Source organism: Sylvia atricapilla, chromosome 5, assembly GCF_009819655.1.
Source record: "Sylvia atricapilla isolate bSylAtr1 chromosome 5, bSylAtr1.pri, whole genome shotgun sequence".
Lineage (NCBI taxonomy): Eukaryota > Metazoa > Chordata > Aves > Passeriformes > Sylviidae > Sylvia > Sylvia atricapilla.
In genome coordinates this window covers 70,352,316-70,368,828 of record NC_089144.1, presented here as the reverse complement: position 1 = coordinate 70,368,828, position 16,513 = coordinate 70,352,316, and the positions used below count along the sequence as shown (strand labels likewise).

Sequence of the window (16,513 nt, the reverse complement as noted above, 5' to 3'; positions counted from 1 at the left end):
ACATTTCATCTAATTATATTAATTAATACCTAGCTCTCTATGTGTCCCAAAACCTGCACTGTTATTTTGAGGGATTCAGTATATAGAAAGACCACTATTTAAGTTCTCCATGTATTCTACTTAGACTCTGTTGGGTTTGACACTGAGAAATTCTTTGAGATCATTTAAGAAATCTGGTCACGTGCACATAATTTGGTCAAAATTCCCTACAGTCACGTGAACTTAACTCCTGAACACAAGACATCAACCGGTATTTTTTAACTTCAGACAGACAGTCAACCTCCCTCAGCCTGCACACAGTAACACAACCAGTGACACAGACATTTCTCAAACATCCCCTGAAGTCTCTTGCCATTCTTTAGTCAGTAACCTGGTGGAGTATGAGATGTCAGTAACAGATGACCAAGCTGCAACATACATGGTGAATACGACATGGATGTTCTCTGAAAGTTATATCAACAGCCAAAGAGCTGACTGGAAGACATTTTCTACTTTACACACTGAACTGTTGCCAAGTAACAATTTTTCTGGTCATATGTGGCACCTGTAAGCTATCAGATACATATTGCTGTGTTGAAGTAGATAGAAAACATCTTGGTTTTAAAATACGGATGTGACAGAAATGAGTTTTATTGGTATTTTTAGTTTTAAAGAATATTGTTTAGTTAGTAGCACAGATGGTCTTTCCAAGAACCATTTTAAAAACATGTCAGCACAATTAACAAGAAAATCTGTGACTTTTCTAAAGGAAATTGGTAATAGATAACCTACCCTACCACTGACAAACACTAAACTTTTATCAGAGCAGACGGCTAATCACTTTAACACCTTCAAGACAGCGTTCCTTGAAAAAGCTTTTAAAATCCAGCATCTCTTCCTAATGTCCAATCCCAATCTATTAATACTCACAGCTATGCTACTGCCAAGAGGCTATGAAACTGACCACTAATTGCATGGGTTTTTCTTACCTGCACAGCTTTAAAAGCTGATATGTCTTTATCCTCTCAGATGCCTTTAACACCATTTATGACAAAACAGTTGACAAATCACTCACATATCTCAGCTTGAAACTGGAGTCATACTGACCTGGATGAGCTTGTGGTTCTCTGACCCCTTTCTAACATACCTACAACTGGCTCTGCAAGAGCAGTCACAAAGTGTCAGGCACAGCTCAGTGCTGTCAATACCTACATCAAACCGTTGCACACAACGCCAGCAATGTGCTACTAAAAGGCTCATGGTGCTTTAATTCCACACAGGAAGCCCTGGCCATCAGCTGCTTGAAAAGAAACTGAAAGCAAGGCATAGTTGCATCACAGTCTGAAAGAAAACTGGGTCAATGCCAACACAAGATGACTAAGCCACAGAAACACTCTTCTGGTCTCTCCAGTTATCCTGATGAACCAATCGACTCCTCAAACATTACTCAGTGATGCCTTATAAAATACACAGAGTGTTTAAAGAGCACCTCTGAAGGCCTGAAGCACAGATTTGCACGTCACTTAGTGCTGAAGCATCTTCATAAACTTCAGTATAAACAAGGCCTCACTCAGAGAGACAACCACTTTCCTTTACCCCATTTATAGAAAATTCTAATGGAGCCTTGAAACATGTTGTGTGTGTCTTGTCTTTTGAACTCATCAACTACAGCTATAAATAATGCAGAGGGTCAAAGAATAGCTTTACCTTATGTAGTACAAGACAACTGTCAATATCTGAAAAGTTTAAATTACCCTCTACAGTAGGCAAAAACACTTGTACAAATATGGGTATGATAAATATGAAGCCCTGAATTCTCGACATGCAGAAACACAGAACAGGTGAAAAGTTAAACCACCTTCATAAAAAAAGATCCTATCAGTTCTTGCATTTTTCCCACTGTTAAGAGTTGAGAAAAACAAAATCAAACAAGGACTTAAAAGATGATGTACACTCCTTAGTGGGGAAAAACCTTCTATTAAGTGCATCTCCCTCACCACATGCATAGAGCTTAAAGAAAAAGAAGGAAAAGAAATGTGAATTCCATACAAAATTATGTAATATGATCCCGCACTGGGAAGCAGGACACAAACTGCTGCTGAGCAAAGTTACCCAAAACATTTGCCAACAAGAGACTCAACGTGGTGAAAATAGATACATCCAGTGGGGTAAAGAAAATATTTGATAAATTACAAAAATTTATAATAAATTTAAAATAAAAAAATAATTCTCTGCTTGACCACGTAAACGTTTTAAAGATACTGATTTTATACCTTTACCATAAATTTACATCATCCAAGCCTACTGAGCAACCATATGCACTTAGATATTGAGGTGTTTCATCTGAATGTTACATAAGCTACAGCTTTGTAACATATTTACAGTAGCCAGCTGCATGAATTATGTTTGAGTCAATAGAAATTTTAAATTAATTTCTCAGTATTTATAGGTGATTTGAGAATTTTCTGTCTACAGAAGTTTTAACTAATGTATTAAAAAATAGACAAAGGTGACTGTCAAACGGGGGAGAAGAAAAGACAAAATATTAAGTGGTTCTGATAAGCTACTTTACTGTAGCAAACTTCGTATCTCAGAATTTACAGAATAGGAGCTATTTCAACAGGGAAAATAGAAGTTTTATCCTATTTTCAAAGTAGACAAGCTATCCATTAAAGAGATCTGACAAGAAGAAAAGAAGCACATCTGCCTCAGACATCTCTTTTCTGTCTTGGTCGGTAAATAAAAGTATTACTCTAGAACTTGAAATAAAGGGAACACACTCTTCAAACAAGAAGACTGAGACCAGTGTAAGAATAACTACTGACAGTGCACGATGATCAGAGCCAAGCTGCTCCAAGCACACCAAAGCCAAAGTTTTCTCTGATGTATGTGGTCTCCAAGCACAGATTTAACTCTGTGCATTTATCCATAAACTAGGAAAACATCATGCTGGCAGTTATCTGTCAGAAAGACATGGAATGTTGTAATCTTGAGCGAAAAACAGTTGAAGAAAAAGCCTACCTCATATGTAAGGCCAACCTTTTAAGTTCAGAAGTAGACCTGAGCTCAGCAAAACAGCTTATAGCTTTCCACAAACAAATGCCATATAAGCAACAAGAGAAAAACTGCTAAATACAGAAGTAACAGAAAAGTCTATGAAGATCTGTTACATTCTCAGTCTTTGAGACAGAATACAAGCCATAATAAATGGCTCTAGATCAAGAGATGCCACCATTAATGGGCACACTAAACTTAAAGAAGTGCAACACATTAAGGTAAAAGATGCAGCCTTTCTGCACCCTTTCACAGGATACTCTGAGCAGCAGTCACCTCCTCAGAAGCTCTGATGGCCTTAGGATCCCTGAAAGCTCCAAAGGATCCTCAATTTGGAAAAAAGAACTAAGAGAGCTATAAATCAACATAATCCAACCTCTACCACCCTCTGCTTTTGTAGAGGCTACCAACCTCTTCTTTTGTTTATGCTTAGGTCTGTTTTTTTACCAGCAGCCTTTGACAGCAGGTGAGAACTGAACACCCATGAAGATGACTGATCTCCACCTACACATTTTTAAGAGAAGCATGATAGAATCAGAGCCTGAATTCTAGAGAGGATGCATGAGGCCAAACTGGAGTGATCAAAAAATTGTTACCTTGGATGAAACTGTGTCGTACCATAAAAACAAACATTTTTATCATCTCTTACTGAGATCCTTAACTACTTCAGAGGAAGACAGCAATTTTGGGAAAAATGAACAACTGAAACCTCTATGAAGTGTGACAGAAATTTAAAAATGCAACAGCTTCTAAGCTGAGAGACTGCATCTGTCTGGATTGTATTAGAGTACCAAATCCACAGCTGGTATTAGATGTAAGTCAGTCTCAACTACCACAGCTCTACCTTTGGTACCACACAGCCCATGAAGCTTAAGCAGTGTAGCAATTGTGGTGAAGCTACCCAGAACAGAAAATCTAGTTCTACTGAAAAGTAATCTGTAATAACCTGAAGCATGCAGCTGAAGAAATCAATGAGAGAAGACAATTTTTCTCCCCTTACACCAGCTCCAGGAAGTTATAGTAAATGGGATGTCCTACTGGCATAAAGAGTAAACAGTACTCCTCCACCAAAATTGAAAGATTTTCACTTACTTACAACAGTAACAATGAATACAAACTTAAAAGATTAAAACAGTCTTAAAAGATGTCCCTGCCCCAAGTTATAGCTCTGCTCTGTACAGGTACACATCCCAGTCTTGCACAATCAGAGTCAAAGCTTACAGACAAGACAGAGGATGCTTTTTACTCTGCCCTTACATTACGAGGAGTGCTGGAACAAGGACCAAACCCTTCCAGCGTACAGCGTACAGCATGTCATCCCTATAAAAACACTGCACGTGATGTCACATTTCAAATGCATTGAAATTAAAATATACGCACCTACAGACAAGTCCATCTTACTGCCTGGAATGTCGTCAGTTTGACTCTGGGGGAACAAAAAGCCACAATTCAGTTCTGACTTCCAGTCAATGCTGAGAAATATTTCAAAAAGGTGGAATGCAGGAAGAACATGCTTGTGCTAATGAAAGCTTTACTTTAAACTAAAACTGAACACAGGGGTTTCTGCTATGACCCTGGACACAACCTTGCCTCAGATCCCTAATGCGGTGCAGGGCAAATTTACCCATATGAAACCAGACACACAAATGCAGAGATGGAGAACGATGGACACTCCATAAATGAAGCTCTGGCCTCGTGTTCCACTGGTTGAGTGACAAAACACTGAAAACAGTGGCCAAAATGATAGCTCATCCTCACAACCTGTCATGCCATCAAATCTGGAAACGTGTTGCTGTGAGACTCTCCAGTTGGCAGTCTGGGACAGGGTGCTCTTATAGCTTTCAGAAGCATGTACTGGCTACCAAACTGAATTAGAGCTTGGGAGCCAAAAGACATTGCAAAATAATCCTAAGCATGTCAGTGACAGCCCGTGCAGCCCTGGACTTCTCACACAAACTCTGTATTGTCATCTTCTGCTAGCCATAGTATTCCTGCCTCACAGGATGACAACTGGCACACTATTCTGCAAAATATTTTACAAACTAGCTTGCCAGAAGTTCCTAAAAAAATTATACATAATTTTTTAAATACTTCCCTAAAGCTCTGTCTTTTTCTCAATGATGTGGTATTTATTTATTCACTTTACTAAACAATCTTTATTTATGGATTCATAATGAGTCCTTTTTGTTCTAAAAAGACCCTGCTGTACTTCAAATGTAAATTCAGCTCAGACAGGCAGAGAACTGTAAGTCTCCTTTTCTAATAGGTGGCTGAGATTCAGAATGAGTATCTTGGAATTATCACAAATGTCTGAAACTATAGGCAGCAGCCTCTATCTTGAGTGCCCTAAACAGCGTGTTATGAAAATAAAATTAAAAAAGCCCAAATTCAAAGCAACAAAAAAACACCCCAAACCAAAAAGCAACAATCCCCCTGCCCCAAAATCAAATAACCAAAATAAGAAAACACACATTCCCCTCCCAAATCTATTACTTGCAAGGAAACTGCAACCTCAGAGTGGGAGCTATCATAAAGTAACTTTAGGAATCAAAGCAGATTTGGGGTTTTTCTGAGAAGCCATTCTGAACCAGCTAGTTACAGCTATCATAATATCCCAGCTTAGCAAATGCAGATAAATAACTGTGAAACAGTCGATCCTTTGGCTTATTTAAAGCTTACAGCTTTTTCACAAAGTTGGACTTCCTTTTAAAAAAATTTACTTACTAGCAAGCCCATATTTGAAAACTGTTTGGATAAAGGGTTCATCCATGAATCACTATTTCCTCCTTTTAATGCACACTGAAAAAAAACAAGAGACAAAAATATATTTATGAAACTTTTAAATTCCTTAAATTCTCTTTTATCATTGAGAAGTGCATGCTTAAAATGAAAATTTTGGTATCAGAGAAATTAATCTCTTGAAACAATTCCTAAGAGTATTTACACGTTTGGAAACATTTACCAAATATCGTGTCACTGTTAGATATTCTGAACTGGTTGAATGCTGTCATGTAGAATGTTTAGCACGCCTTCCGTTTCATTCTGCAATCTGGAAAGCTTTGTGAAAATTATTTATTTTTTCCTCTGTAACAGTTTAATACATCCTTTAATCCAGTGCATACAGAGGCAAATTTCTTCTTTGCCTTTCTTCCCTTCAGCATGGTGTCTCTTGCACAGGCAATGTGCTGACCAGGATGTCTCTCTGGCCTTAATGTAATTTACAGATCATCAAAACCACTATTAGCCCAGTGCAACAGTGAAAAAAAAATTCAGTTGTTTTGGTGGTTAAAATAAAAAAAGCTTCAAGTGAGAGAAAAGTCCCTGAGAATGACTTCTGCGAAATGGGAATTGTGAAACTCTCAGCCCTATCAGAGCAGTATCTCCACATCTTCGGGAACTGCACTGCCTTGCCTTTTGAGTCTGCCCTACTCACTTCATGAGAAGCAGACACAATACAGTCCTTCTAATATTGATACAGTAACCAGTGTTACTGTACTAAGGAACTTCAATGCAAACAAACCTTGGAAAGAAATTTACTCAGGATTACAGCCAAGCTCCTGCTCCTGTCTGAGGCCAAATGTCAACAACAACAAACACAAGTCAGACAGAAATCCAACAGTTGTTAGAAATAAGAAGTTCATGTGCCAAAGTGACTGTGGAATCCAAACTTCAGCAGGCAATGCAAGAACAGCAGCAGCCTAACAAAAAGATGTGTCAGCAAGAGAAGAGAAATAGCCTACTTATTTTCATTTAGTAATGGCTGTGCAGCTTACAAACACAAACCAATCTGACATCTACTGGAAGATTTATTAGTCATAACAGGTGTGATATATTAAAGTAAATCTGAAAACCTCCCAGTTTTTACACTAGTTTAAGAAGTACCTTTCTTTAACTCTGCAAAACCTTCTTAAAAAGTAACTACATAATGCTCTAATGCATCAGACTGTTTTCAGATCACACAGTAGTAATGATCATTCAAATATTTTACCTTCATTTGTGTTTTCTTTCCTCCTTGCCCCCAGCTTGTTGAGTTGTGGGAGGAACTGCTTCCCTGAGAGCCTGCTGTGTTCCAGACTCCTCCCTCCTCCTCCTCTTCCCAGCTGGAATGACGTGTTCCTGTCACTGGCCCATCACTCTCTCCCCAGCCATCTTGCATAGATTTAGAACCTTCAGGGAAAAAAACAAAAACAAAAACAAAAAAAACCAACCCTCAAAAGCTGTCTACGATACCATGCAGCTGGTGATGTGGCACTGCAACATTAGCTAAAATCACCAGAATCCCAAAGGAACAACAACAAAAAACTTTCAAGAACATGTCTTCACTCTAACAGCTGTAAAAACTTGTGCACGAATCCCAAAACCCAAGAGATTTGGTGGCATGTTTGCATGTCATGTTTTGCAACTATGTTAAAGAAATGTCAAACCTTTAAAGATATAACAGCAATAGAGACCTCTTACAAAGACACAGCTCCATTTAAAAGACAATCTATTATTTTTGAGTGCAAATGAAAACCTTCAAAGCACACTTAATATTCCCCTTGCCCTACACTTTCCCACAAAATTACAGAAACAAACAGCTTTCAGGAACAACTCAGGAGAATCTGAAGACAAGGACCTGACATTGTCCTCTGGTACCAAAAGTAGTTTAAGCACCACCAAAAGTAGTTTAACGCAACAAAACCACGCAACAACCTCCCTACAACAAATTCTATTCCTAACAATGTTACTGAAGAGACTAGCAGAGCTGTTCCAGTACATCAGAAAGCTGCAACCCCTTCACTTATCAGTTCAGACTCTTCCCTGGTGGCTTCTTTTCTTCCTGTTACTCTCTAGCACTGTCACACAATTTGGAATTCTAACCTTTACTGACTAGCCATCAGGAGCCCAAGTCCTCATCCTGTCCACTATCCAACTGTTCTTCTGCTGTAACTCTTCATTCTGCACATTTATTCCCCTATTTGTTAATTTTGTATTTATCTACTTTTAAAAAGAGTCCCACCATCATCATTATCTCCTTCGTAATAATTGATTTTTTAATTGTCAGGGGTTTGAGTGTGGAAATCAGGAATAAGGACATCAACATACAGAGCAGAAAGTCAGAATGTAAAACAAGTTAGGAACTGCAATTAGTCTACCATGGGGATCTCTACCCTCAACAAAATGAAAGTAAGTACAGCAGCCTTTTAGAGTGGTTTAAAAGATACCTTAAAATGCAACATAAATAAACCCTCAAATACTTCACAGGGAATAGCTTTTTAAAGTCTGTTTAATTGGGTACTAAAACTGAAGGCTGCTTATGAAACATGCTGGTCCAAGTAAAAAAAAAATCTACCTCTTGACCACCTGTAATTGTGCTACTTACACAGAAAAGGCTACATTTAAGTATTATGATTGCAGAGTCAAGGATACAATCTGGAAATATTATACTCAGTAGTCCCTGCAGCTTTAATTTATTTCCACTATATATTTATATGCTATGATACTGATTTTAACTACATGACTATAGATAATTTTTCGGCACTGGCAACTCTCATGCGTTCTTGAACATGAATCTGGACAGTGACGTAAAGATGACTTGTCTATATGACACTGGCTTAATTTTTTTTACATTTGTTGAATAAGGAGGTATAGAACACAGCTACAGAACACAAATGAAATTTCAAAATTAAAAAAAAAAAAGATTTTACAGAAAACTGAATTCATTCTCCTCTTTCTGCCAGAATATTCTTATGCAATGCTGGCAGAACTACGTAAATGTACTTTTTTCAACAGTAGATACTAATCTATGCTTTCTTCTTTGGCTCCAAACTGATTTTTTTCTCTTTCCCAGTCATGGCTAGATGATTGTCCCTGGATTTTGCTCTAGACCTGGGGACAGCTCACATATAGTACAGCATGTACAGGTTGTAGTTCTTTGGTTCTGGCACACATACAGACCAGTTATGGTGAGTGACCACATATAAGCTTAAAGGAATGTATTAAGCACTAAAAAAATCAACAGAATTTTCAATGGATCAATTTCAGAAGTTCTTATTTCGGCCATATTTAGGTGTCATACAGATAAAATAATACATCCATCCAAAATCAGCTTAGCATCCTCAAAGTGCCAAGTCTGTGTGTCAGGCATGGGAAGCCTGCCACAATAATAACACTAAAGGAAGGAAATAATTTATCTGTTTCAAAAATGGCCAAATTATTTAATTGGAGTGAGAGGAAGGGTCAATGACCTAAAAGCAAACTATCGACACAGCACTTCATTTCAAACAATTACATGTTGCAAAAGCAATTTCTGGGCTGGAAACAGTTTTACAATGGGCATCATAAAGTCAAGTTCAGTAACACCTGTGTATCATCAGTAGTTCCTACAGGAAACTTCACATCCACATATTACTGACTTGGGCAATAACATTGCTTTTGTTTGTTGTTTTTTTTTTCCTTAAAAAGAATGAAATAAAAATTATACAAACAACTTACATCATCAAGAATAATATCCGCAAAAACTCCTAATATAGCAAAATTTTAACTTTGAAGTAAATTTTCCAAGTATTTCAATATCTCATTCATAAAAGACACTGCTGTAGGCACTTAGGTCCTACTACAAACTGCAGTTCTTAAGAGTTACAATTTTTCTCACTTATACAATTAAAAAAATTCATTCAAAGCCAAGCTGCATTATCAAAGCATAGATAACCGTGTAATGGCCTCCACAGTGAAATTTCTTAGTACTGTGCATGCCTTATCCTGCTATGATCAGAAAAAGTGACTTATCATGAAACAAGCAGGCAGACAGAGAAAAAGAGAAAAATACACATTTGCTTACTGTGTTTCCAGCATTTCCCGAATCAGAGCTGCTCATTTAATTGCTTAGTTAGGAATTTTTCTTACTGCCTTAAAAGACAAAGTTTTGGTCATTTACAAACACCTAATACTTATCCATCCAAATCCTGTCAGAACATTCGCCACTGCTTTTAGGCCCAGATAACAATTCCTCCAGAGGTGGCCTGTGTCAGAGGCCAAAGACACAGAATCCCCGAGGCAAGTGCAAAGGAGCTGGGATTTGGGCCGTACTCACTAGGTTTCATGGCGCTGGGGGCGTTGGAAGGTGCGTTCCCCCAGCCTGTGGTCGGTGCTCCTGTGTCCTCCACTTCACCCCACCCGGGACTGGTTTCATTTGGCTCACCCCAGGCCGACGTACCATTATCTGGAGCAGGCGGAGTGCTTTTGCTCCAGACTGCACCAAGGAGAAAGAGGTTTCATTACAGACAACGTAGACACGGAACTGTTTACTGCAGTGCAGCATCACGTCATTAACCTACTGCTTCGATCTCCTTGTTGAGAATTTTAGATTCTCAGTAGGGCAGGTACAACAGAATTGACAATCAATCACAACCAATTCAGAGTGGGCACTGACCTCCAGGGATGAAAAGGAAGAGAATACTATGATGAGTAATACTTTCCCTCCCAGGTTAAACTCCACATCTAATACTGTCCTCCTATCTGTGAACTTTTGTGACTAATTACAAGCATTTAAAGTACGTATCTGCAGTACATATTAAACCAAGACAGCATTCTTTGAAGTGTCTTCGAGTCAGAGGAAAAGATCACATAGTAATTTCTTAATACACTTTCAGGCTATGTAACTTTTTATTGTCCTTACTCCAAAGAAGAAAATATTTTTTATCATACAGCAAAGCCAAACGTGACTAAAACAGTCACAGACATACTCAATTTGAAGTGTTAACTAAGTCTTTCAGAGCAAAAGGTTTTTAACTAAAAATCAGTAAAGATTTTCTCCCCATTTCTCTACTAATTAAATATAAAAAATGCTATTTAGTCTAGAGAAAGGGAAGCTTGGGGGAGATCTTACTGCTCTCTCTGCAACTATGTGAAAGTAGGCTGTAGCCATGTTGGGGACAGTCTCTTTTCCTAAGCAACAAGAAATAGGACAAGAGGAAACGGCCTTCAGTTGCACCAAGGCAGGTTTCAAATGGATACCAGGAAAAACTTCTCACCAAAAGAATTGTCTAGCACTGGAACAGGCTGCCCAGGGAAGTGGTTAGGTCACCATCCCTGGAGGTATTTAAAAGACCTGCTGATGTTGCACTGAGGAACATAGTTTAGTCATGGACTAAGCAGCGATGGGTTTATTAAGTTTATGGCTGGACTCAGCCTTAAAGGTTTTTGATTCTCTAATTCAACCTGTTCTTCAGAGCTCAAACTAAATATGCAGATTTGCCAGCTAACAAACATCATCTTTTCCTGGCAAGGTGACCAGTATTCAGATCACAGTTACTGAAGCCCAACAAGCAGAGGACTGATGGATTCAAATTTTAAAGACACTTTAAATACAGAACCAAATATTCAAGTGAGAAACTGATTATCTTTATAAAATAAAACTATCAGGAATTGGAGGCAACAAGAATCTCTTCTATGCATTAAGATTACAGTCATTACAAGTTATAGGAGCTTGCTGAAGAAAGTAACAAGACTAGTACCTGATGCTTGTGATTTGCTAGTCATTGGAGTAGGCAGGCTCTGCTCCCGTGGGGCCTGTCCTCCTTGTGAGTTCTTGTCCCACAGATTCACATTCTTGTAGTTATAACTGCTCGGATCTCCCCATGCCGAAGTGCCATCATCAATATCCATTTTTCGACTGATTGACTGTGGAGAAGGTTCCTCCCAGCCACTAGGCTCCTCCTCTTTGGGGGCAGCTGGCTGTGGTCCGCTGTTCCAGTTTGGGTTTGGAGGCCGCCCATTACTCGGAGCTTGGGGCGGTGGACCCCAGGAACCAGAAGACTCTTGCTGTTGCTGCTGGTGCTGTTGCTGCTGCTTGCTCCAGGAGTTGGGCTGTCGACCCGTCTCGTTCCATGCTGAAGTTCTTTTACAATCGTCCCATCCACCCTTTGAAGCAGAGCTCGTATTTGCACCATTACCCCAAGTTCCAATCTCATTTTGCCCACCTTCACCCCAACCAGACACTGGCTTGTTTCCTGCACTTTCCCAGTTACTGTTTTTCGTTTGGTCAACTTCCTCTCCCCAGCTGTTCTTGCCAGAAGACCATCCTTGGTTAGTTTGCCGTCCACCCCACCCCTGATCTTTACTAGAGCTGTCATTCCAAGAAGAAGATGATTTTTCTTCTTGCCTTCCTCCTCCCCAGTTAGAAGAACTGGAGTTCTTATAGTCATTCCATCCTCCAGTATTTTTGGGGTCCTTCCACTCCGTTGGGGTTGAGAGCTCACCCCATCCAGACTTGCTTTGATTGCTTTGGCTGGGTACATCGCCCCAGCCCCCTGAGTTCTTGGTCTGTGTGGCAGAGCTCTCCCACCCCTCAGTTCCTTTATCAGACTTCCCCTCGGGCCGTGGCATCTCTTCAATATCCCACACGGTATCTTGCTTAATTTGAGTCTGGCCCCAGCCGGTGTTTGAAAGCACTCGAGGGTCCAAGTCAGTCCTGCTAAGCAAAGTCTGCAGGACTGCCTGGCAATCAGGATGTGTAGGCCTGTATGATCGGCGTCCAGAATTGTGACTGTCACTACTTCCCGCTTTGTGGTTGCTTCCAGTGCTTTGACCTCCAACCTCACTTCCCGCAGAGCTTGAAGATCTTCCCCAACAGGGAGCCTGGGAACTACCTTGGTTTTCAGGAAGAGGGTGGCCTTTTTGATTGTCCCATGCTCCAGTGCTAGAATTTTGTTGGTTTGGACCACTCCACTCTCCAATCTTCAGTTCATCAGATCCAGACAGCTGTTTCCATTCTCCCTGAGAGACCCCAGATGTTAATTTGTTCCCTTCACCCCATTTGCTTTCATTTACATGCTGAGGGCCAAAGTTCCAAGACCCACCACCCGTAGAATGGTTATTGTTATCCCAAGAATCACTTCTTGACCGATTAGATTTTTGAACAGAAGCTCCTTTCCAGGAGTCGTCTCTATCCTTTCCATTGTTCCCATGGTTTCCAGAATTGCTCTGCCCAGAGACTGTGTCAGTTCCAGAAGACCCCCTAGCTGTACCCCAAGATCCAACACTACCCATCTTTCTTTCTCCAGTGCTCTGAGAAGGGGTGTCAGTGCTCCTGGAAGGGCTCCCCAAGCCCATTTCAAAGGGCATTCCCTTATTCTCCATAGGGTTTGGTGAACTTAAGTTCAAGGAGTTAGTGTTTCCATTTTTTGGTCCATCAGTGTTATGAACTTGAGCCTGTTCTCTGCCAGAGACAAAGTTAACACCCGCATTTTCCATCTTTGACTGCTGTTCCCTAGAGGTCTGACCTACTGTGCTAATCTGTGCATTGGAGCTACCACTATCAGATTCCAGAGTTCCTTTCCTAGAATTGCCCTCTTGAACCAGTGCTGGCCAAGCAGATGGGTTGCTATTTGGGTTAAAGTTGCTGAAGCCAGAACCGGGACTGATTCTGTCTTGTCCGCTCAAGTTCCTCCAATTACTTAGTCCATTGTTACTCTCGGCAGCAGGGTTGGAAGATTGAACAGATTTAGCCTTTGGATCAGATTTCCAGGCCCCAAGATTACATTCGTTTCCAGCGCTTCCAGACTGGCACTGGCTTCCTTTTCCTTTGTTACTAGTGGTGCTTCCTGGCAGAGCGTTCTTCTCCAAGCCAGGGTTTGAGGCACTGTTGTTATCGGCGGTGTTTTCGGAAGAAGATTCAGCATCTTTGCTGGCAATACAAGGCCACTCTTCCATGTCAGACCCGTCTACAATCACCTTGTCCCAGATGTGAGTTGGGTTGGCGTTGGTGCTGCTGTTGGAGGAGGCTCCAGAACCCCAAGTGCAATTTGCATAATTTGAAGCAGCAGCACCTCCAATTGCTGAATCTGAAAGACAAAAAAAAACAAACACCAACACCCAAAAAGATCATTAGTAATTCCTATTACTTACAAGCACAGAACATCAGATTTTTTACACCAGTTATCCCACTTATTTTGCAGAGCATAAACTCCATAGTAACAGCTGCAGCAGTATTCCTAAGTGAATATATAGTGTTACCAGTAGTAACACTATAGTACCAGCTCATATAACAGCTTCCAGGAAAATAAGGCAAACAACTTAAAAAACTGGGTAACTGCCCTCCCGCCTCAATCCCTATGTTATATATTCCAAGGTAAAGATCACAATTTCTGGTTGCTAATCAACAGAAGATAAGATCAGCTCTCAGTACCTGTCTGAGGCTTTCAGTTCATTAGCTTAAACAGCGAACATCCAACGAATGCCTTCTGGATGCCCCTTCACTGAGTGTGACCAGTGAGGGTGCAGACTTTACAGCAAGGTTAGAACTCCCTTGTAAGCTCTGAGTATTGATGAACGGTAGTTTGTCTTCAACCATTAAATCCCACCCACCAAGATCCGAAAGATCAAGCCATTCCCGAGTACATTCTGTTCCTTTAACCTCAAATGCAAACTGAACAACAGCAAGGAAGTATTATTCCACTGATATTTTAATCTATCTTTTTAGCACAGAGTAACCTTTTTTTTCCCCCCTTCCAATTAAAAAACTTTCTGATTAGACAGATCACAGGAAGAGCTTAAGGAGGACAGACAATGACAAGCTCAAAAGACTGCAAGGTTGTAAGGTTTTGAACTTAGAAATCGTTCAGCGAATGAACGATGCATAGGCAGCTCTGAACAAAATCTCTGTATCAGTGACTTTAACTGAACATTTAATTTCTGTGAAGACATTCTGAAAGTATTAAGACAGGGGTGCTTGCTCACATATAGCATGCTAAGACACAATTTAATGGACCATTTTATGAAACCAGCCTTCCCTTGCTGTATTTAACAGTGCCAATAATCGTAACTATTGAAAGACTTTCACCAATAAAATTTAAACCTTTTAGTCCAAAACTGTCTTGTATGTCCTGAATTATCTTTAGTATTGGAAAAATTAAACAGAACACCCAACACCTCAGTCCGCTGCATTGGTATGAGAAAACAGTATACTTGTGTAGGATTCTGACAATAGTATACAATAGTATACTTGGTGTCATCTTTCAGGGTACTAGTTTTGCCACAAGGATTTCAGTCCTGGTAGAAAAAGGTCCATGTGAAGAAGAATTACATGCTGAGTTTTAACATTAAATCCTCACCAACACCATCTATGACCATCTGGTGGCTACAAGAATGCAAGCAAGTAGGTAAGCTGCATAACCGTCCCCACTGGGAACCTACTTTTGTTTTCTTTCACGTGGCATGACTTTAATCACAGTATCAGTTCGTATATGCTCAACCAAATTAAACCAAAACTGAAGTTCGGTTTGCCAACAACCAGACGTGAGGTGGGATAAAAGATGGATGAGGCACATAACACTGCACTTCAATAAGCACTTTTATGGAGCACCTAAGACAGCCCTGGATTCTCTCTTGTTCACCTGCTCATTCCCACACGTGTGGCATACCTACTTCTCACATGCTAGCACATATGTTCTCACTGATATTCAGTTAGGTGAATGGGTAAAAGTCATCCAGACTGAAATCAGCTCTAAAAACCAACCTGATTTAATTTTAACACAAGTCAGCTCCCCAGCCCAGTTAACTTGTTATGGTGCAGAAAAATGGATGGGGTGAGGCAGGTCTCAAGGACCTGTATCTTTTGTGGCCTTCCCGACTTTTATCAGGATAATGCAACTAACCACTGGCTAATACAGCCATATAAGTAACCTCTTAGTTGTTAGTGCACCATTAAATTAGATGTAAAAATATGAGAATTTGTAGTAACAAATTTCAACCTCAGAAAAATAATAAATTTTCTGTGTCAAATAAATTTTAAAGTGTCAAATAATTACATACAACTTAAGGAGCCTCTCAAAATACTTCAAAATGGTCCGCATATACTACATACAACAAAAAAAAGTTGCTCGTGAGAAGCTTTGAAAACTTTTAGAATACTGCACTACCGTAAGTTTTCCTTGGTCAGTCTACTGCAATAACTGTGAAGGCATACCAGTGCTAGTATTTTATATGGGAACCATATACTTCAGGGCATATTTTGTTGCTTTGGGTTAACAGAGTTTGGTTTTTTTAGTTGAAGAGAAATATAGAATACTGCCCTGTTAGGACCTTGGAATTGTTTTGGAAAAGACAGGGACATATAAGAAGCTAATTTTAGATACTGACATAGGCTTTGACCACTGAGAATGCTGAATGCAGCTTTGGAAAATACCCATATAAATCCTGCGTGTGTCCAAGGCAGCCCCTTTTCCCTCTGGCCAGTTGAACAGGTAACATCGAGTAGGGCAGTTCTGTTGGCCAAGCCCTGCTGCTTCCCCACCTCCTGGAGCTGCCCGAGGCCTGGCTGGGCTCCATGGGCTCCCAGCAGCTTAACATCAACTCCTTTTAAAGCCTGTCCTGGGACAGGCAGAGCCAGACCCCGGATAAGAGCTGTGGGCCTGGCTGGGCTAAGCCCATCCCAATTGTCACTGAGGGGTGGGCAGGGTGAGAGGAAAGGAGAGCGGGGAAAAGCCAGGCCTTTCAGAGA

At 40.3% G+C, this 16,513-nt stretch overlaps 1 protein-coding gene across 1 annotated transcript in view; it reads right to left on the bottom strand.

The window, feature by feature from the left end:
• TNRC6B (trinucleotide repeat containing adaptor 6B) overlaps positions 1–16,513 on the bottom strand; it is a 134,154-nt gene that overhangs the window by 28,594 nt on the left and 89,047 nt on the right. Inside the window, exons 6-10 of the mRNA XM_066320111.1 lie at positions 11,529–13,856; positions 10,106–10,264; positions 7,022–7,200; positions 5,758–5,832; positions 4,414–4,459 (exon numbers count right to left, since the gene is read on the bottom strand). Of these exons, the coding sequence (XP_066176208.1) occupies positions 4,414–4,459; positions 5,758–5,832; positions 7,022–7,200; positions 10,106–10,264; positions 11,529–13,856 (2,787 nt within the window). The remainder of the gene's footprint in view (positions 1–4,413; positions 4,460–5,757; positions 5,833–7,021; positions 7,201–10,105; positions 10,265–11,528; positions 13,857–16,513) is intronic.